This window comes from Halyomorpha halys, unplaced genomic scaffold (assembly GCF_000696795.3).
Source record: "Halyomorpha halys isolate HHAL.00 unplaced genomic scaffold, Hhal_1.1 Scaffold579.1, whole genome shotgun sequence".
Lineage (NCBI taxonomy): Eukaryota > Metazoa > Arthropoda > Insecta > Hemiptera > Pentatomidae > Halyomorpha > Halyomorpha halys.
In genome coordinates, this window is record NW_027112775.1 from 277,393 (window position 1) to 300,086 (window position 22,694).

Sequence of the window (22,694 nt, forward strand, 5' to 3'; positions counted from 1 at the left end):
AAAAAAAAAAAAAAAAAAAAAAAAAAAAAAAAAAAAAAAAAAACCATAGTATTAATAAAATAAAATGATTTAATGAATAAATACGTTAAAACACACATAGAGAGGTCAACATATTAAAATGAATAAATATATAATAATCAGAGATAGTTGACCGTGGATGACTTATACGAGAAGAAAATAGTTGGAGGTGCGGTCAAAATAAAACAAAAATACGTTGATGTAACTTATTTAATCATGCCAACGTTTATTTTTTTAATTATTTTTTTAGTTACTTTATTTTTCCGCCCACATTGTAACGTATTATTTCACTTCTTAAACTGTTTCTAACACATTTGTCGTTGCCCTCTTATACATGTTTCCTCTTTTTAACTGTTGTTAAATACTCATTTCATTTGTCATCTTCCCTGTACTTTGTCATCCTTGTACATATATATATTTTTAACATTTTCCAAAAAACATTTGTTTTCAACCTCTCACACGCTTTCTTCCTCTAAATATTTTCTACTTTTTACTTTTTATTTTTTACCCACTCGTAACGTTTCCTCTTAAAAACACGCCATTCTCAAACGTGTCATTTTCTAATTCGGAGTTTGTCAGTTCTCGGTGCAGAAACCACTTGGCAGTTAGATTTCAAGGTAACAGGTTCGTTTTATTCTCTTCCCCCCCCCTTCTTTTCTCAATTTTCCTTACCCAGGTTATTAGTTATGTTCACCATTATTGTTATTGTTGTTTTCAAATTTTTTTTTCTATGTATTTCTTTTGTTAAACTTTACCAATATTTTTCCTCTTTATCTATTATTATGGTTACATATATTTTCTTTCTCTCAATTTTATTTTTCTTTCCATATTTTAATTTTTAAATTATTAATAACTAATATATTCGTATTTTTTTGCATTATATAATTTCGTTTTTATTTTATTTCCTTAATTATGTAATTTTACCTACTTATTCAATTACCAATGTATAGATTTTATTTTCCACTTCTCTCATCACTTTATTTTAATAATTCCATTCTGTAAAATTATTTACCTTATGTCATTATGTTTATTTTTTATTTTCTATATTCATTGGTTGCTAACTTTTTCTGTTCTTAGCCAACGTTTCGGCTACTAATTTTAGACTGAATAAATTTCTAGCCGAAACGTTGGCACGATGAAGTTACATCAACTTATTTTTTTTTTACCGCATCTCCAACCATCTTTTCCTATATATATTAGAAATTAAATACCAATGTGCACGTTGATCAATATTATCTATTGCCCTAGCGTAACATATTATTATATTTATAAAAAAAATACAGATAATTAAGAAATAAAAGTCAAGCTTTTAAAACCGGTTGAGATGAGAACTGATTGACATAAATTAATTAAATAACTTAAGTCATCTACACCGACTTCAGAGACTGTAGGTATATAATATTAAGATTCGAGATGTACCCCAACCCTACTAGTTTAGGTTGGCCCCTAAAGGAACTTTGGTCGGTTGCCTTATTGTCAATTCTTGGCGAGTTCCGCTCCGGGAAATCCTACGCATCAAGTTGACGTTTATTTGGTGTCTGCCATCAGTTTCAGTTTGCCCGTCCCCTCTCCTCACTCGTCCATTTATCGTAGTAAACCGCAACGCTATTTACCGTCTGAAATATTTATCTTCGAAACGTGCAACGGGCAGTTTTTAATACGAAATTTCACATATGTAGTCTACGAGATATTACCTTGAAGGTATTAGTTTGGCTTGGAAAGAATATAGCTCATGCCAAATTTTTCTTGAATATTTAATCGGAACTAATAACCTAATAACACCGGGAAATCGATAATAGTTAGTTGAATCGACTAAATGAAATCGATTAGACTCAAATAACTTGGTCCTTTATAACTTGTGTTAGGAAGAAAAGGGTAATCTATATATTTTTTTTTAAGATTCAAAATCATTTATTTATTGATAGATATTACAATCTGCCACAGCCTTGTGGGCTATAGGTAATAGTGATAAATGTACATAAAAATAAATAAAATCTCTCTCTAAATATATACAAACAAAAGGATAAAGAAAGTGAACATAATCAAACTATGTGCATGAAAATAAATAAATAAAATAAAATAATATATTTTTTAATAATTTATTTATTGTTATTTACAACTGTATAAAATATATACAAGTAAATTTGCTGTAGTACATTGTAACATGATACAAACATCTTGAGAATCTACCCATTGATAGAACTCCATTATCATTTCTAGAGGAGAGGATCTCGGGACCATATTCTTTTCAGAAGCCTAGGAAGATTATTAGGTAACGAAGGAGAAGCCAGGTAAGAAACAAGTGGATTTGGGTGATTGGGAAGTTTATCATGGAAGGATTGGTATCTGGTTCTGGCCAAATCGGCAACATATGGGACATTGAGGTCCTGATGGATGACTTGATTCGTGACAATGTAAGACCATTAAGGATTTTGGACAGTAAGAATTGGTTTAGTGGAGCCCCAAAGCTCAACTCCGTATGTCCAGATAGGCCTGATAATAGTCATGTAGATCAGTGTTTTGTAATGGATTGGCAGTTTAGACCGTTTGTCTAGTAAATGTTGTAATAACCGGAGCAGTTTCGTATCGTTTCAGTCTTGTATGTGGATTCCATAATAGTCGTTTGTCCAGATGATTTCCTAAGTAACGGATCTGTTCTACAGGAATATAAAATAATATTAACAATAAAATAATCTCATATATAATTTACCAACGAATCAGAGTAAGGGAGAGCGGTTCTTACTGTCATTCCTGGCATATGGGAGGGAAACAAGGGTTATTTACTGGTTACCACCCTATTCTAACCATGGAGGAAGTTTAAGGTTTCTTTTCGTGGGACCACCACAGAAATAAAAGTCATTATTTCATATTATTCAATAGTTCCTAGATTTTTTTTTTTTTATCACTACCTCCTTAACAGCTAAAAATTAAATTGAACTATAAAACGTTAAAAATGAAATTAAAACTTTTTTTTTGGTTGTTTGAAACAATACCGATAATTAAAAAAGACTTAAATTTTCTATGTCTTCACTAAATGCGAAAATCACGTCATAATTTGTTTTCTCTGAACATTCAAATTTTTTTTCACAGGGTTAGATGCAATTAAAAAAAAAATTGAAATTTATTCATATTTTTTAACGTAAAATACGTAGTAAATTTTGCTTTTATTTTATTTTTCCAGATCGAATGCAGTGTTTTTCTTGTTCTATTTCCCACCTATTTGTTAACATTTCATACAAAAAAAAAAGTTATATTGAACTTACCTTGTCAACATTTCAGTTTCAAAAGGATTTCAATATCTATAAAATTGACTTCATAGTCCATATTTTTACAGCGTTAGGAAATTAAGTTAGGAAATTTTAAAATAAACATTTAATAAGCTTTGGGTTTGGTTAATGACACAAAAAAAATTCTCATAGCTTCATGAAACTTTAATCAAGTTTGTTTGATGTAAAAAAAGAAAAAAAACAGATGAGTAATTTAAAGAGGAATAAACCGTTTAAGTCGCATAGGGAAAGATTAAACATCGATTGAAAACCACTAATATATAATCAAAACACCTGAAAACTATAAATGCAATATTAGATAATGGCAATATTTCTACTATATGTTTTAAATATATTTCTGTCATTGTCAGAAAATTCAAAAATATTTTATCCAAGAACATCTGAAATTTGGGGAAAAAGCTGGATTTTAAAGGGTTAGATTCATTTGTAATACATTTTTTTTTTAATGTAGTATTTTTATTAAAACATTATTGCAAAAAATACATTTGTTAAGGAAACATAATTAATTAATTGTCATATAATGATGTAGGATGTAATACATCTGTAAAGGAAAATAAGTGAGCATAGTTGAAATAAAGGAATAATGCCAAATTACTCAAATTAAAATTAAATTATTAAACTTTACATCCTTCTTCTTTCTCTTCCTTCTTAATTCTTCATCCAAATAAAATATTAAAATTTAAGAAAGCTCGAATAACTTACTAAAATAGAAGATGGATTACTGAATATAGTTGTGGTATCTTCATGGACTAAGTAGATGCAATAGGCTTCAAGTGAGATCTCGTCAGAGTTGCAAAGAACTTGACACGTGAAACAATACAGTTTTCACAATCTTCAGACAAATATTTTCGTGGTGTTCTTGTGAACTCATGTTCCTGTAAGCAGATACTTCCAGTTAACGCACATTTACGAACGTGTAAATTACCGTAGGATTCATAATAGGAACAATATTATCATTCTGTGTAGTATTCAAGTTAGAATTAATTACATGTGAAAAAACTTTGAGATCTGGCAATATAAGCGCCATCACCAAACTTACGCATAATCATAACAAAGAAAAGCTAAGATGAAGTTTTCAGGCGTTGTTTTCGCGCCGTGTTTCTCTTTAAGGCTTAATATAGGAGTAATATAAAGAACATATAATATATTTTAATATTAATATATAATTAACATATCTATATCGCTGTTCTGCTTAAATAGTGGCACATCTGAAAAAATAAATACTACTTAAATTGTTAAATTTATTAAAAAGAGTAAATTTTTTTTTTACAAATAAATAGGATAAGTTAATTTCTTTTTTTTACAAATTATGTGTTTTATGAATTTTAAAAAGAATTTCTCCCCTCCCCCAAAAAAATCTGGCATCGGAATCAATAATAAATTTTTTTTTTTTTTAAATTGTATGCACAATATAGTGTTTCATAGACTACGAAATTTTTTTTTTAGAAATATTCGAAAATGGCTAATGACCCGAAACATTACTTTAAAAAGTAGTATATTAGAATGAAAACTTTTTTTATATATGAATAAATTAAATGGGGGTTCAAAAAAAGTTGTTTTTATCTCTTAATAATTTTTTTAGGCTAATATTTTTAATTTTCTTTTAAATATTTTTTTAACTCCAAACTTTTATGAATCTTTAATAAATACCAATTGTTTTTATAAAGGAAATAATCCGATAGATCCCTAATATTGATCCCGTAGTAAGAAAATTAAGTATGATCTGACTCTATCCATTTCCTTCATTTATAATTATATTTGAGCAGTTCGCACACACCACTAACAAGAACATTATTTACATACTTGCCTGTGTCAATAGCAAAAAGTAATCTACATGTGATAGCTACGCAAGCAACTGGTAATTCCCTTAAAAGCTACTACTAATTCCCTACCTTCTGATTTTCAGCTTACGGGTAGCGTATACTTCAGCTAATATAGCGGGCAATTAATTTAAGTAAAATGTGAAATATTAATTAAACAGGATTTAATTAAATACTTAGAAGCTTAAAATAATAATTTGGATTTATAATGTTAAAGAAAAATGTTATTTTGTTAACACATTTTCATTATAACAATGTTTCGCCCAAGTAAAACCATTTTTAAATTTAATTGCATTGATCAAAATAAAGTTTAATTATAAGTAATATTAACATATTTTATTCCTTAAACTAAATTTTAAAATGTGGTGAGGTGTGAGCATTAAACAATTATTAATTACCATAAAAAATCGAATTTTAGGGTTTTTCGACTTAAATATAACAAATATAAATTTTTTCCTGCCAATAATACAAGAGTCTCGTACAAAAGACACCCATAATTATATACAACGATATAAATAAAAAAAAAACTAAGAAAAAATAAATAGAATAAAATAACAATTGTTAATAAAATATAAAAGTAAATTTAATGACAAAAACAATGACATTTATGCATTTAGCAAAATAAATAATTGACTTCTAATTGAAAAAAAAATAAGAAAGTGAATTTAAGAAACAGGTGAAGAGGAAAAAAAAAAGTTAAGATAAAATAGTATTTTAGAGTAACATTAACAGAACTGATTAATGTAGAACTTACAACAGGATACCCTGCAGCAGCCTGGGCTTCAGTCTTCGGGTTGTGGTTGGGTTTCTCAAGTTACTGCTCCTTTAACTGTAGGTAACTGGGAGTGGAACTTCGTGAATATTTTTTGATTTAATCCTCTATTGTCTCTATTTGTAATTCCCGATCCAATTGGCTGTAAATAAAACTAACAATTTAGAACTTGAAGTTGCATGTCTGGTTCTCACAGTTTCATAGAGGAGAAAAAGTTATTTCACACTTATTTTTTAATACTGTAATAAAACTATATGTTGTTAAGTGCTGAAAATAATGACGGCCAACTATGGTTAGTAGGAATAAAAAATGGCGGCTGTATCAAAAGTTTTCTAAAATTCATTTTTGAGCTCTTTCAAGTATAAAAAATATTTTAAAAATTCGTCCGTTATTTTTTGTTTGAAAATGGTTCAATTTTTATGTAGACTATACAAGGAATAATGTAAATTCGTCAAAAACTAAATATTACATTATTCAAGGTGCACGCTCCCCGAAGTTTATAATATTCAAAATATTGAATAAAACTTTAGCTCATTTTTCATTTGAAGCTTAATATCCTTGGTTGTTCACAACACAAAAAAAACTTCATATATTCATTCATATCAATACATTAGCTAAAGTAGGGTAAATTTCATAAAATATGAGCTCTAATAGAGTTATTATGTAATTATGTTCAATAGTTCTAGAGATGTAGTTATTCAAAAAGAGACCTTCTTTTTCCATATATTAATTATATAAATTAATATTAATATTTTGTGGGTTTGTTTCAACGAATATCATGAAAACTGCTACTCTAACGAAGATATCATTATAGTAAATATGACAAGATTTGATTTGGATGTGAATAGGCATCTAAGGGACGTGACGGCCGTGCGGGTTGGGGCGCAGGTCCCAGTGCGGCTCGGTTCGGAACGTTGTGGGTTCGATTCCCACCTGGGGCAGTTAACATTCATTTTTCGACGGGTCTGAAGAATGAATCTTGACACTCCCACCTTGGTTAGTACGCGGCGGCAACCTAGGTAGCCACCAGGTGTTTGCAAAGAGGATCACCAGGCCAACTTGCCGGACTTATTCTCCCCACCAAATGCCAGTACCAGTACCAGAATAGGCATACGTCAGTACTATATACTATACGTCAGTACTGTATATACTGTACGTCTTATAGTTTCTGAGATATATTCTTTTCATAAACCAAAAGCTTTTTACCGAAAAACGAGAAATCAACATTTTGTGCATATTTTTTGACAATTATCATAGAAACTGCTACTCATTTTTCCAAAAAAAAAAAAAAAAGTCATTTGTATAATAACATAGTACGATCTAAAAATTCTGCTAACTGAAGGTAGGTACTTGGAAGAGTCTAGATCTTACTTAAACATGTTTTTTTCTTCTAGATTTAATCTTTTATTAATTTGTTTATTTTTAAAAAATCATAAAAGATGATCGAAGATATTTAATATTTTTATACAATATTAAAATATATTGGTAAGAATATTGTTTAATTATATAACAAATTACCAATCATCGGACCAATATAAATCTCCTAAACTTTTTAAAATAAATGTTGGCCATTTACAAAACTTATGTGTAAATACCATAGTTTTACTATAAATTAGCACTACTAGAAATATTTATTGAATATTATTTTTTTTAAAACATGTTCAAAGTAATAATAATCATTAAAAAAATTCTATTCCAAATATCTATCTTTTGTTTTCCCAGGAATATGTTTTAATATTGCAAAAAAAAAAAATTTCTCTTCAATTTTTAATCTTCTAAAATGCATTAAGGACCTAATTATTTTAATTTATATTAAACTTAAAAACAATTCCAAGAACTTAATTTCTCTTTTCTTGAATAAATAACGCAGCAACGGTTGTTATATATACCTCAATATAAAACTGTTGCTATATTCAATACATGTAATATACGTTGTAAATTAAATTTACAATACTCTTATTTTTTTTTTTCTCTGAAATAATAAAAATAAATAGTATAATTAAAAAATGTATATAGTCTGAACATGTTTCTCTTCTTATAAATTCTACGTTTCGGCCAAACCTAACAAAGTCATTAAAAGGATGGAAGCTTTTCTCCTTATGTCAAAATATAGCCTAGTCTATCAACTTATTTTTATTTACTATTTTAATTATCCTAATTTTATTAAATTTACACTATCGACTACAGTCTAACCAATCACTTTATCAACAATTAATAAGTTAGTAGTAGATAGTGTAAAATTAATAAAATTAGAATAAGCAAAATGGTGAATAAAAATAGGTTGATAGACTAAGATATATTTTGACAAAGACAGAATAGCCTACAACTTTTTAATGAATTTGTTAAATAAGATATCCTTGTGAATGGCCGAAACGTAGGAGTTATAAGAAAATAAACTTGTTGTGACTATATGGATATTTTTAATTTTAATTGAGAAAAAAACCAGCCTTAAACAAGAAATTAAATTATATATAAAGAAATAAATATTTTTTTACTTTTTTTCTTAAACCGTAGTTCATTGACGCGGGTTAAAGAAATGTTTCAGAAAATAAAGCTCCAACAATGCTATTGCCTGGAAAAATAATAACTGTCTCTGAGAAATCAAGGAGTCTCTGGATAGAAATATTGCGGCAGCGTTTACCTCGCATTGTGGTATCCCTCGAAATGAAGCTGCAAACAGGGCAGTAAATCTCGCCGGAAAAAAAAACGAACGAGACACAGCAATATATTTAACCACCACTGCTGATTGGAGTCCTCAATACAAAAGAGTCTTAAGAGAACAGTGGAATCAATCATCTAGCAAACTACAAAAAATTAAGCATTAACTATACATAGAAAACCTCTCTCAAGTGCAGATCTGAGGTAATTCTGAGAAGTCTAATAGTCTAAGAGCCCAGAGAAAAAAAGCCATTTCACCTAAATTTTTGATTAAATTAATAAAAAATACATATAGTTAATAGTCATTGATGACTGCCAACCATAGTTGGGGGGGGGGGGTATAAAAATTGCAGCTGTTTCAAAACACTACAAAAAATTAATTTTTCATTCGTAGTATCATAGAGAGAAAAATGCTTTATTCAATCATAATGCCCAAAAACATCGGGTTGCTACATTACATACTAATCAATCCGTGATCGAACATATATAAATTACATATTTTTACATAATATAATAAAGTAGAAAGAAAACATTTTTTTCTTCTTTTTTCTCACAGTTTTCTTTTACAATCAATTCTACAAACTAAATACAAATATTTTAATTTATTCCTTTTTTTCTACACTACAGAGTTTTCATGTAAGTGTTATAACCTTTAATTAATGTTTCAGTTGAAGTTCTTTTTCTCATCTGGGGAATCCGCCTGTGCATAGTCGTCCGCAAAGCTCCGTCTGAATTCAACGAAAGCAAATTCATATCCTTGGCTATTTACAACGAGTTTCTTCTGTCATTGTTCCTCAACATATCCATGTAAGTAATATATGTATACATCTACAAATATTTATTATGTATATAGTATGATAACTATAATATACTTTGATGTATTAATAACTATATTATATTATTATCCAAGTGGAAAATGATAATTATAATTATTAGAAATTGTTTCAATTTCAATCAAGATCGTTATGTATCTGTATTTTATTTGAACCATTCAGAAATGGCATCTTAAAAATCAAAAAATATAAGCTCAATAATAATATTATCGGTTCATTATCAGTGTTTGCTTCCTTTATTATTGAGATATTATTTAAACAAAAGTTATATAAATAAATGTATCAGTCGGTCTAACTGATAATACTGATCAAAATAACTATTTTATTGTTTTATCTCAATCAGTTTTTGTTTTATATCTTCACAAACGACTTTTTTTATATTATCAAAGCTCTCAGAGAAATTTTCATCCTCAATAAAAAAAATTAAACTACCCTTATCTACTAACAAAATCATTTAATACTTTTAGGTTATATCCAGAAAATTATATTGACTTAAGGAATTTACAGTAATGAATGTACGATTCGCAAAACAATTACTATAAAATTGTCTGTATGAATTTATGAAAATTTTAATGTAAAATGCAGTGCTTTACGTTAATCAAATATCAATCAAAGAAAATTTTTTTTTTTTAAGTAATGCAAATTTAATTTTTTCACATAGAGAAAGAAATATTCTCTATCAAATTATGAACATTCTGAAGTAAAATATTGACTTTTTTCATTGAGTGGCGGTCCCACAAAATGAAAAACTTTGACACCCAACCATGGTTTGGCTGTAAAGGACTCCAATGGGAGTCTTGACCGAAAAAAAAAGTAAAATTGGTAAGTTTTTTTTAAAAAAAATAATATTATGAACCATAGTGCTTAAAGCAGAAATAATTTATATTCTGTAGTAATTTATTATGATATGAAAATTTTAAAATAAAATATTTTACTAAGCAGGTATTTACTAAATAGTATATGAACCAAAGGCGATATTTAAATCCAAGAAATTTTTTTATTTTTTTTTTAGTAGTTCTGATGATACTGGATATTAGCATACCAAAAATCATACCAGATATTGATAAGCTACCAAATTAAGAGTATTATGCAGTTGTCTTGACTCAAAATACACACTTATTTATCACTATATTTATAATAGGGCAGATACCGTATCTTTATATAAAATATCATTTTCTACATGAAACAGACAAATTTACATCATTTTTATTTTTCTATATGGTAGCGAACATAATCAGAATTACAAAAAATAAAAATGTACTTATTGATTAACCCCTCACCTTCAATTAATTTGTTTGTTTTATTTTTTAAACCATATATTTTACCTAAACTTTTCTGAACTCGGTACAGAATATTTTGTAGACTATATGTTTTTCGCGTATCGTAGATTTACTCATATATTTTCCTCTAATCAGTTTTACCAGCTGAATATAACCAAGATGTTTTAAATGAATTGGTTAGTAACTGAAAATAGCACAATAATTTATATAATAAATAAAGAAAATTAATATTTATTAAATAAATCAATTTTATCCAAATCAGTCTCAACACTTTATTTATTCATTTGTCCAACGTTTCGGCCTTTCTAGCCATCTTCAGGGACATCTTCAATATAAAAATCCTTACTCACATTAATTTATATTTTCTATTTGCAGGCTATTCTGCCCAGGTCAATTTCTTTATTTAAAGTTAAAACCTCTTTATTTAAATTTTAAAACCATTCATTTATTTTTTCTATAAGATTGTCCACAGTATAAAACACCACACCATATAATTTAAGTTAAGTTAAGATGTCCCTGAAGATGGCTAGAAAGGCCGAAATGTTGGACAAATGAATAAATAAAGTGTTGAGACTGATTTGGATAAAATTGATTTATTTAATAAATATTACCTTGTCTCAAAAAATTTTTGAAATAATATAATTAAAGAAAATAAATATCTTCGGCCTACATTGTTAATTAATTTTATATAGAGAAATTTTATCTGTATTGATTTATTTTTGTAAATTTATAGGTTTGAACTCATTTTTTTTTTGCTGTTGCCAATTCCATTAAAATTCCTCCAAAGGGTCAAATATTGATGTCAATAAAGCTTAATGTTATTATTATTATTCGCTATAATTATTTGAGGTTAAAAAAACTTCCAAAGATGGATATAAACTTTTTTATATTTTTCTTCATAGTTGTACGTTTCGGAACTTCCCTTATTCATACACCTTAATAATCCTACATATAATAATAAAAAAGAAAAGATAATCCTGAATATTATTATTCTATTTGGAATACTAATAATTGATTAGGTGTAAGTACTTTTTTATTATCTGTTAAAAAGTATTCTTTACTATGTCTTACCTTTATTTTTAAGTTCACAGTTTTGATGGACCATGGCTAAAAAAGCCTCAATTTTTTTAAAGCATAAATTTCTCCTGATGTATAATGCATTGTGGACAAAATCATTTTCAAAATTTTCGGAGTCAACTTTTTTTCAAATTCCGAAATAAAAATATTATGAATGTGCCTCTTGGGATATCTGATACATAGGAGAGAGGTGCTAGGATCTCTTGGAGCCCTGCTTTGCCATCCACATGAAAGTGGCAAAGCTTTGTTCGGAATTTTCAGGGCTGCATATAAATATTTTTTTAGAATGTGTATTTATTTTATTGTTACTTAAGCCTAATTTTCTTTATCTTGTATATGAATTATTTTGTTATTATTTAAACAGTTTTATTTTTATACCAATTTGTTTGTACATATTTTCTTGTTATTCAATTTATTTAATTTTAATATAATTACTATATATTTTTTTTGTGAGTAATATAATTTTCATTTACATTTTTATCCTTTCGCTTTTTGTTTTCTGTATATATCGCTTGCATAGATACTTAGAACGCTAATACATATTACCCCAAATTGTATCAGATTGTATTATTACTCTTCAATAAAAACATTTAGAAATAAATTCTGTTATTTCAGTTAAATAGCTGTTCGATGTTACTATTATAGACGGTTAGTTCAATAATTTCCTAGATATCAAAAGAGAAACAACTGTTCAAAAGAAAACATCCATTCCCAAAAGTTGTTTTAAAAAATAGAGAACTAAATTAAACGAAATTTTTTTTGTTTGTCTAGAATAACGGTTCCCTTAGTGGGTGCCGCAAGCAACTTTCTCAAAATATTACAGAAAAATATTTAAAATTGGTTTACCTCCCAAATCCACTTGTTTCTAACCTGGCTTCTCCTTCATTGCCTAATAATCCTCCTAGGCGTCTGAAAAGAAGATGGCCTCGAGATCTTCTCCTCTAGAAATGTTATTGGAGTTCTATCAGTGGGTAGATTCTCCACATGTTTTTATCATGTCACTATGTCACCTACAGTAAATTTACTTGTTGTATATATGTGTACACAGTTGTAAATAACAATAAATAAATTATTAAAAAAAATGGTTTTTTGTATTTGCCTACTTCAGGACTACAGGAGCAGTCGAATCTGAGAAAAAAAAAATTTCTTATTAGCTAACTTTATTTGAAAAACTTCTCAAAACTAGATGAAAAATATAATGAAACGGACAATAAATTTTTTTTTATATATTTCTAGAAAAAATAGTACATAAAAATAGGTATTTTGTGCTCCCCTCTCATTGTACCTGGGGATCCCCTTTATATATTTCAGTGACAGATTTTAAGAAAAATTTATGATCCAGTTCTTGATCTTAAAGCAAAGATATCAAGACTTCGTATTGAAGCTAAACTGGATAATATATACTCATGTAGTCCAATTTATTAATGCAAGCCAAATAGAATGGTCAAGCCATATAAGAATGTCTGATGGAGGAACGTCGATCAAGGTCTTTCATGACTCTTTAGATGGCAAAAGAAGAGTTTTCCTACCAAATGAACTGTGGGCATATGACGCCGAGGATCATTTGAAAGCATTAGGAGTCAATAGACGGATGAAGTCAAGACCCGCTACTACATAGTACCTTCAACTCCGGTAGTTGATAGCTTTAATCAATTTGTTTGGTGGGTTAATTACCTATCTGATGACTCGAAGGGTCTATCCTAAAACCTGGCTATTGGAGACACCTTAGGAGCCGATGAGGGAAACATAACATGAACCAATTCTCTAATACAGAACACATTGGCCATTATAATGTTTATAGTTCAGAGCTGGAATGGCTACAGAGGGTTTGGAGAAAGGCACTTTTTATTCTCAGTTAAAGTTTTTAAAAAAAATTTTAAATATAAAGAAACAAAGAAACAAAAAAAAAAACACAATTTATTACAAGAAATACTAGGAACGATGCAGAAAGTAATTGTGTTTGTCTTTCCTCTTGAAGTTCGCTAGACCGAAAGTAGTTTGTTAAACTTTAAACGGGAAGGTGAAAAACTTTGTCGTTTCAACGTAAACTACTTTTCGAGAAATAATCGCTCATTAAAAAAAAAAAAAAAAAAAAAAAAAAAACACTCAATAGTTTTTTCCTTATATGGCTATTTAGGTCGACTAACCAAAGATCACTCTTTTAGACATTAATTTTATATTTTATTTAAATAGTCATCGAAGAGCTAGGCCACCTACAGGTTGTATTACTTTTCTAAAATATATATATATATTTTTTTTTAATCATATATTTATTGTTATTTACAACTGTATAATATATATATATAACAAGTAAATTTGCTGTAGGCTAGATAGTGACATGATACAAACATATCGAGAAACTACCCATTCATAGAATTCCAATAACATTTCTAGAGGAGAAGACCCCGAGGCCGTCTTCTTTTCAAACGCCTAGGAGGATTATTAGGTAATGAAGGAGAAGCCAGGTTAGAAACAAGTGGATTTGGGTGGTTGGGAAGTTTTTCATGGAAGGAATGGTATTTGGTTTTGGCCAAATCGGCAACATATGGGACATTGAGGTCATCATGGATGACTTGATTTTTCACGAAGTAAGGAGCTTTAACTAAAAAATATTAATTTTCAAAGATTCTTTTCATGGATTCTCTACGAAATAAATTTAGTGATAAGGAATATAATCAAATTTTATAAACATGAATATATATATTTTTTTAGAAATAAACACTTTTTATTGTCAAATATTTAAACAGCCTACCACATTTAATAGCAATAATTAATAGTTATCTAAGTAATAATTCATACTATATTTAAAAAATTAAATTAAATTTAGGGACGACTGTACCAACGGAAACTTTTTTTTTATTATTTTTATTATCTACAGGAAGGGTTTATCAACAGGTAATACAGGTCAAACCAGACCGGAGGGCGAGTTTTCTTTCCATGGAGCTGGCAATATAAAAGTCAACCCCCTAGAAATTGAACCCCTACAGACTAGAGGCAAAGGTGACGCCCTAACTCCCTGGGCCGGTTAGAATGGCCAGACGATCTCATATACGAATGGAACAGTTGTACCTATGGACATTGAGCTTTATCCTTGGAGATAAGTTAAAAAATGAGGTTTTCTTTTTGATTAATCGTGGATGTATGTCCTTCAGCTTTTCTTACGTCCATGTGCCTAACACGTAATTTTGTACGTAGAAATCAACAGTTTTCTTCCGTTTTCTAAGGACAGAGTAAAATTTTGTCGGCTGAACCTTTTCTTTTAAAGCCAGCTAATAAAGTATTTTTGTTAGTAGTAATGGTCTTTACAGTGAATATCAATCTTTTATACAATTAATCACGACTGTCTTAATTAGGTAAGATGACTTGTTTTGTCGTTTACTCCAGCTTATAAAATGGCGGAGAGATGTAACAAGGTACAATCACAAGTTTCATGTATTAGTAAAAGAGACGTGAATAAAAAATAACGGTTATTTCACCCAATTTTGTATTGTTCTAATGAAAAATATGTATATATACTAGTCAGAATTGATGAGTCTGCCAAGTACGGGTAGGGGGGATTAAAAAATGGCAGCTGATTCAAAACGTAAAAGGAAATTATTTTTTCATTCGGAGCTCTATATCTTTTTTAATTACCACCTACACTAGAAAGCCTAAGAGAACATTATTTAAATTAAAGTAAATGTGCTGAAATATTAGCTCTAATAGAGTTATTTTCGTTTAATGGTTCTCAAGATGTAGCTTTTTAAAAAGTAACATTTCATTAAAATGTATTGAAATATCAGTAGGTAGTGAATTTATTTTTAAAAATCTATATCTCAGGAACTAAGTGATGTATAGATGTCTATTAGCACTCAAATGAAAGCTAGTTTAATGTACTATAAAGTAGTTTATTACCTTTATCTACGAAGGAATAGTAGTTTTCATGATATTTGCTAAAATAAATTTATTTATAGCTATTCGGACAATAAGTTTTATTTATGAAAATATTTATTCTAGAAACCATATAACGTACAGATGTCTGTCAGCGCTCAAATTAAAGCTAGTTAAATGTACTATAAAATAGTTTATAACGTTTATATTTGTAGGAGTAGTTATGTTTATGATATTTGACAAAATAAAGTCACAAAATTTTAATTTCTAGTTGTTCAGATAAAATGTTTGATTTTTGAAAAAATATATCACTAGAATCAAAAGACGTATATATGTTTACCAGTGCTCAAAATAAAGGAAATTTAACTTGTTATAAAGTAGTTTATGACACGTATATTCGTAAGGTTAGTAGTTTTTATGATTTTCGCATATAAATTTAGCACATGAAAATTAGTCCGAACAACTATAAATCAATTTATTTTAGCAAATATTATAAAAACTACCATTCCTGCGAAGATAATGGTCATAAACTACTTTATAATACATTAAACTAGCTTTAAGTTGAGTGCTGATTGACATCTATACGTCACATTGTTCCTGAGACATAGATTTCTCAAAATAAATTCACTAACTACTAATCTTTCACTAGATTTTTATGAAATATTTCATTTTCAAAAAGTTATATCTCGGGAACTATTGGACGTAAATAGCTCTATAAGAGCTCATATTTTACAACATTTACTCTACTTCAAATTGATAGTTTTGAAAATATAGAGCTCTGAACGAAAATTTGTTTTAACGTTTTGAAACAGCCGCCATTTTTGATTCCCCGTACCTATACTTGGAAGACTCATCAGTTTTGACTAGTAATTATACATAGCTTTCATTAAAGTAATCAAAAATTGTATTGAAATAACTGTCTTTTTTCTCCTCTTGGGCTCTTGTATTATATAGAGAGAATGTTAATAGGAAATTTTGAAAAACATTTTTTCAAGTTACCGCTCCCGATAACTCTTAGCACATCAGGACATCAATCAAATAAACTATATATGATAACGATTCATAATTCTTTATTAAAAATAAATGAATTTAACAACAATTTTTTTATTAAAATAAAATATATCTTCTAAACAATTCTTTATTAATTTATATTAAATGTCCAATAATTCGGCCGACCCGACCATCATTAAGTAGAATCTATTAAATAACATCTTTAATTGCAATCATATTGTTAACAATTTTTAACCATTACTAATTACAACTAGTATACCTTAATGTTAGTTTCACTGCCTCATATTAATTGATAAAATTTCAGGTCATTTAAAAAAAGAAAAAATCCCTGCGTAAATTATACAACGACTTGTATAGGTAAACTAAACAATTTTTGGGAGAGAGAATGTATCAGCACAGAAGTGACAAAAAATGAGATAAATAACCCAAATAAAACAGCACTGGTGCAGCATGCATCCCAAAATAAACATAGTATTGATTTTGAAAACCCAATGATTTTACCCAGTGAAAATAATAATTTTAAGAGAAAAACGCATGAAGCTATTTATATATCAGAAAAAAATTACTAAACAGTTAATTTTAATTCAGAAACGAGAAATTTAAACCAAAATCATAAAAAAATTTTAAGTCTAATTAATTTATGATTAATACCATTGAATTTTAGATAGTTACATATAATTGATTTATTTTAAAAATAAAATTATAATATACCTATCCTTGCTGTGAGGTAGGTTAAATAATGTTATTGTAGGTAAGTTTTTAAATTCTAAAACAACATAGTTTGCAAATAATATAATTTAAATTTAAGTGTAATAGTGACGAATATAGGTAATGTATATATTTAATGGTGCAAATTTAATGATAAATATATATGATTTCCTTATTGATTTATGTTTATAGGGTAATGTTTGAATGTATTATATTTGACCTGGGCATTATTATGCGAAATTATATCAATCAATATGAGGTAGTGAAACTATAATTAAGTTTTGCTAACTATAATTGGTAATGGTTTTAATATTGTTAATAATATGAAATTATATTGTTTAATATATTGCCTATGATGATGGCTAGGAAATAAATTTTTCTTAAAATAAATTCACTAACTACTGATTTCGCGTTATTTTGTTATCAGACTACTGTTTTCTAGAAATAAATTATTAATCTGTAAAAAGTCTTTTTTTTTCTTTTAAATTATCACGGAAATAACAACAGTAATATTGTATACTGTGTATAAAAATCATTTTATTAAATAATTAATTTATGATGAAAACTGGTTAAGATTAACGCTTTTTTTTGAGGGGGGAGGAGGGGATTTCATTTCGAAGTTTGAAATCCGTCTAATTGAGGGTTTTTGTAAAACTTGTTTTAAACATGTGTTTAAAATATATTTTCATCTAAAAACCAATTTTTGTCCGATGATAGAACAAAACACTCTATAAATTAAAATAATATATTTAAAATCTTATCAATAACAAAACAAGTATAGATTACATGTTTAACTTTCATTGCAATCCCATTGGAGGATCAAGATAAATTCCAACAAATCTCATCAAATCACCTTTACCCTTCGTCTTAAACCTACCGACTCCCCTACAATTTCATTTAATAATGTTACTCTAGTTACCCCTGTCGAACAGATCCGCTACCTTAGACTACATCTGGACAAACGATTAAGCTGGAATCCTCGCACAAGACTGAAAAGATAGACTGTACGTCGATTCCGACTATTACAGCACTTACTAGACAATCGATCTAAACTTCCAATCCATAACACAAGACTGATCTACATGACTAAATAAGGCCTATCTGAACATACGGAATTGAGCTTTGGTGTTCCACTTAACCTTCGAATTCTTCTCGTATCCAATCCTTACAATCCAAAATCCTTCGTAAAATCTTCAATGCTCCTTACTTTGTCACAAATAAAATCATACATAAAGACCATAATGTTCCCTATGTAATAGAGATCTGGTCCGAACCAGATATTACTCCTTCCATTATAAACTCCTTAACCACTCAAACCCCCCTATTTTCTAAACTTGCATCCTCTTCCATTCCTGACAATCCTCCGAGGCACCTGAAAAGAAGATGTCCACGAGACCTGCTAATGTAAAATGTTATTAAAGTGCTGCCTATAGGTAGTTTCTCTACACGCCTGTAACATTCCATTTTAACTAAAATCAAATTCACTGAATTTATTATGTAATATACAGCTGTAAATTTCAATAAAGATATTTTTAAAAATTTCATTTCATCTATAAAACCTCAATATTATTTTTTGTTTTTTAGAATAAGTAAATTTCACTGTCAATAAATAGTTCTGAGGTGGGAACAATATTTTAAGTAGTTCACAGAGCTTTAATTTAATTTGATATTTTGTCTGAAGAACCGCAAAAATATATCATAATTAATGTTATGAAATCGTGTGTGAAGTAAATTTTATTTGTTGGACCAGTCGGAATAAAAAAAAAACCTCGTGAATCAGAAATAAACGATAAAAGTTAGAGTTTTTATTATGCTAGTAGGAAGTAAGTAGCTATAACATCCAACAAGAATTAGAAGTACTTGTTATGATCATTCCCATAATCCACGATAACTATAATCTTTTAGGTTTAAAACTTTCCAAATAAAATTATTTGCATAACTGCTGACTTTCCCGCGGAACTTAGTTAAAGTGCTTGAAATCATCTTCCATTATGTAAATTTCAAAGATTTAACATTTAGTTTTATGAATGAATGCTCCGCTCATATTTTAACTTTGATAAAAAAATAGATACTAGTTAACAGTTATAAATAATAATTCAATTCACTCTTATAAGCAGCTATTTGATTCTAAAACATAATAATTCTTATAGTTTTTTGCTAACACTATTAATATTATTGGCGCGACGGACCGTGGAGGTCCAAGGCCTCGCGTGATGTACTTAGGAAATACATCGCGCGTTTCATCACGTGGTTTTCATAAGATGGGTTCGTCACTCCCACGTCTTTTTTTGCGAGTGACACCCATTGGCTAACTGGCGATACAAATGCCCGGGGGGAGGCTGTGATTAAGTATTGTATAATTATATGCTTGAAAAAATTCCGGATAGAACCGGGGACTCGAACTCGCAACCTTAGGGTTGGCAGACAGGCGCGTTACAACGCTGCTACCGTCACCCCTTTTCTAACACTATAAAAATATCTACTCTTCAATTTTAAAAAATTTAAATTGTTACCTGACTTCAGGTGAAACATTTCGTATAAAAACTTATTCTAATACGTTATTTCTCAAGGCTATTTTCTTCCCTTTAATTAAATTTATTTAGCAGGTTTACGAATAGTTTCGTATTCGTATTTCATTGTCACTGTGAATTTGGTTTCACTGATCACGTTTTCAGTTCTATGTATTTTTTTTTTCAAATATCTTTTGTAATAACCTATTCTAATAAATTAATAATAAAAAAAATAAATGAATAATAAAAATTAAAAAAAATAAAATCCATCAAAGTCAATATCTACTTTTAGAATGTTTCGCAATGAAACATGTTCTACACAATAGCAACTCTTTAGATACAATGAGAGTGTTATTTCTTACTAATTTTCCCTATGAAATATCTACCTTTGATCAATTAATATTTTCAGTTACTTATTTCCACATTCGTTAATAGGAATTATAAGCAAGGTATATTAGTCTTATTTTTCCAAATAAGTTATAAGATTAATTTGAATTATTAGCTATTGCTTTCCCGCAGCACCCTCGTGGAAAGATCTTTATAAATTTCCACATAACTTATTCTGCACCCTCAGAATAATATGAATGTCGAAGTTGAAAATGAAATAATTAATTTGACATTTAAAAAAAATTTAATTTATACAGTAACATAATTATATAACACATTCTGTTTATAATTGAACAAATGTGGCATAGTGTTATATTTATTTATTCTGTCAGTCTATTTAATCTATTGACAGATGACATTAATTTTAGTACAGAAACCACATTACGTGCTGCGTCGATAATGACTCATTTGAACATACCTGTCATTAACATCTCATTAATCATTGTATATTAATTCCTCATATGCCACTGTCATTCATTCTTCAAGTCCGGAATCCGAATCACTAATATTATTTATAATAAATTCTTTAGTTATTTTGGAAAAATTAATTATAATATCAGATATTTGGTGCTTGACATCTTAAATTGAAATAGAGTTAATGTAGAAACAATATTACTGCATTAAAAATGTGTTCATACAAAAGTTTCAGAAAATTTTATTCATATACAATTTATAACATGAGCCATAGTGACTAATTATAGCATAGAATGGCCTTTCTAATACACGCGTTATAAGGGATAGTGTTAAAGAGGTAAGATTTAAAAGTGATAAGCAAATATAAATGACAAATGGAGTAAGGAATGGAATTCCAAGTTTTTGAAGATCAGATTAGGAATTATTAGTGAAGTACCACACTGAGCAAAGTTACTAATTGAGATGGACAAAGTCATATGATAGCCGTTCATAGAATGAAGGTGTGTTCAAATGCCCATATAATTGATCTTTATTTTGGTAATTAAAAAAAAAAAAAAGTATATTAGAGATGCTACAAACGAAGTTGTAGAAAAAACATCAGAATAAGAACTGAAACAGGGTTTGCTGATTCCAAAGAAAGTTTAGAAAATGCAGTAAACTTTATCTCTTCATGGAGTAAGCACTTACAAAGTATAAAATATTGTTTAAAACATTTAGAAATGTCTCAACCTCACTGATTGATTGAAATAACCTTCGTGGAATGTGTATATGGAAGATTGAAAAAAAAATCAAACTTGTATCGTTAGGGATGATAAATTCGTTGGAATAGATGAAAGTTTATTTACGAAAAGGAAATATAACATGGGAAACGTCCTTTCTCAACAAGGGGTTTAGAAGAATTTGCCGAGAAACCAAACAAGAAGGACAGATCAAAATCCACATTGTCGTATGTAATAGAAAGAAGGATACATCCAAGAAGTGTAGTTGTATTAGATTCATGGAATGCATACATTAATCTATAAAGATTAGACTACAAACATCAAATTGTAAAGCATAAATATAACTTTGCTGATCCAAAGACATTACCGAATTCGCAAAAAATCGAAGGATTTTAGGGATCAGATAAATGGTAAAATAAAAGAAGAGGAAGAAATCGGAATTTCCTGGCATTTTACCTTAGAAGAATTCATGTGGCAGCCTCAACTTAGGGAAAAGGATACGTTTTCTCAAATTTTAGTACATATAAACAATTTTTGATTAGAAATAAATAAAACTTAGTGTTGTTTATGCTAACATATGTATTTATATTATTTTATTTAAAATAATTTAATTTATAAGAAGCAGTGATATATACAAGAATTAACAAGTACTTATATAATTAATGAATTGATGAAATCATAAAAAAAACAAGTGAAAAATAATTTAAAAACCAACGTATCCTATTAAAAAATATACATTATAATTTACCACCATAACCCTACCATTCAATGTCAATTGGGACGTGGACATAGACGAATATGGAGTGTATAAAATATAGGTAGTACTTTTGGACGGAATTCATTGAATTGTATGGGTCCTAATAGGTGATAACATTAGGATGTAGAATATATTTTTATTTAATCAAGTATGGGACTGTTCTTGACATTAAAATTTTTAATTTCTCAACTGTATGCTACTCGAATCCCGATCGATACGAAGTTATACAACACAATTTCTGCGCTGTCTCAGTAACAGTAAGTGGCATTATTTTTTTTTCCCTACACTACAGGAAGTGGGCTATTACGCCATTTTCCTTCTCGCAGCCCAATACAATTTTATTCGCCCACTTAGTTCGTCCGTATCTCGCTCAACATCCACCAGACCAACACACGCCAAAAGATGGTCCCCATCCATGTCCCCCATGTTGCATAGAGGACATTTCGGGGAATCTACGATGCCAATTCGATGGAGGTGTTTTTGGAGCAGATCATGTCCTGTCACTAGCCGAAAACAGGCCACTCTCTCAGCTTTGCTAAGATTGCCTGGGATTCTGTAACACGGACAGAGATT

General features: G+C 28.7%; 1 protein-coding gene across 1 annotated transcript in view; it reads left to right on the forward strand.

The window, feature by feature from the left end:
- LOC106684417 (metabotropic glycine receptor) overlaps positions 1-22,694 on the forward strand; it is a gene marked incomplete in the record, with an annotated part of 252,339 nt that overhangs the window by 179,356 nt on the left and 50,289 nt on the right. Inside the window, 1 exon segment of the mRNA XM_067050546.1 lies at positions 9,224-9,362. Coding sequence (XP_066906647.1) covers positions 9,224-9,362 — 139 coding nt within the window.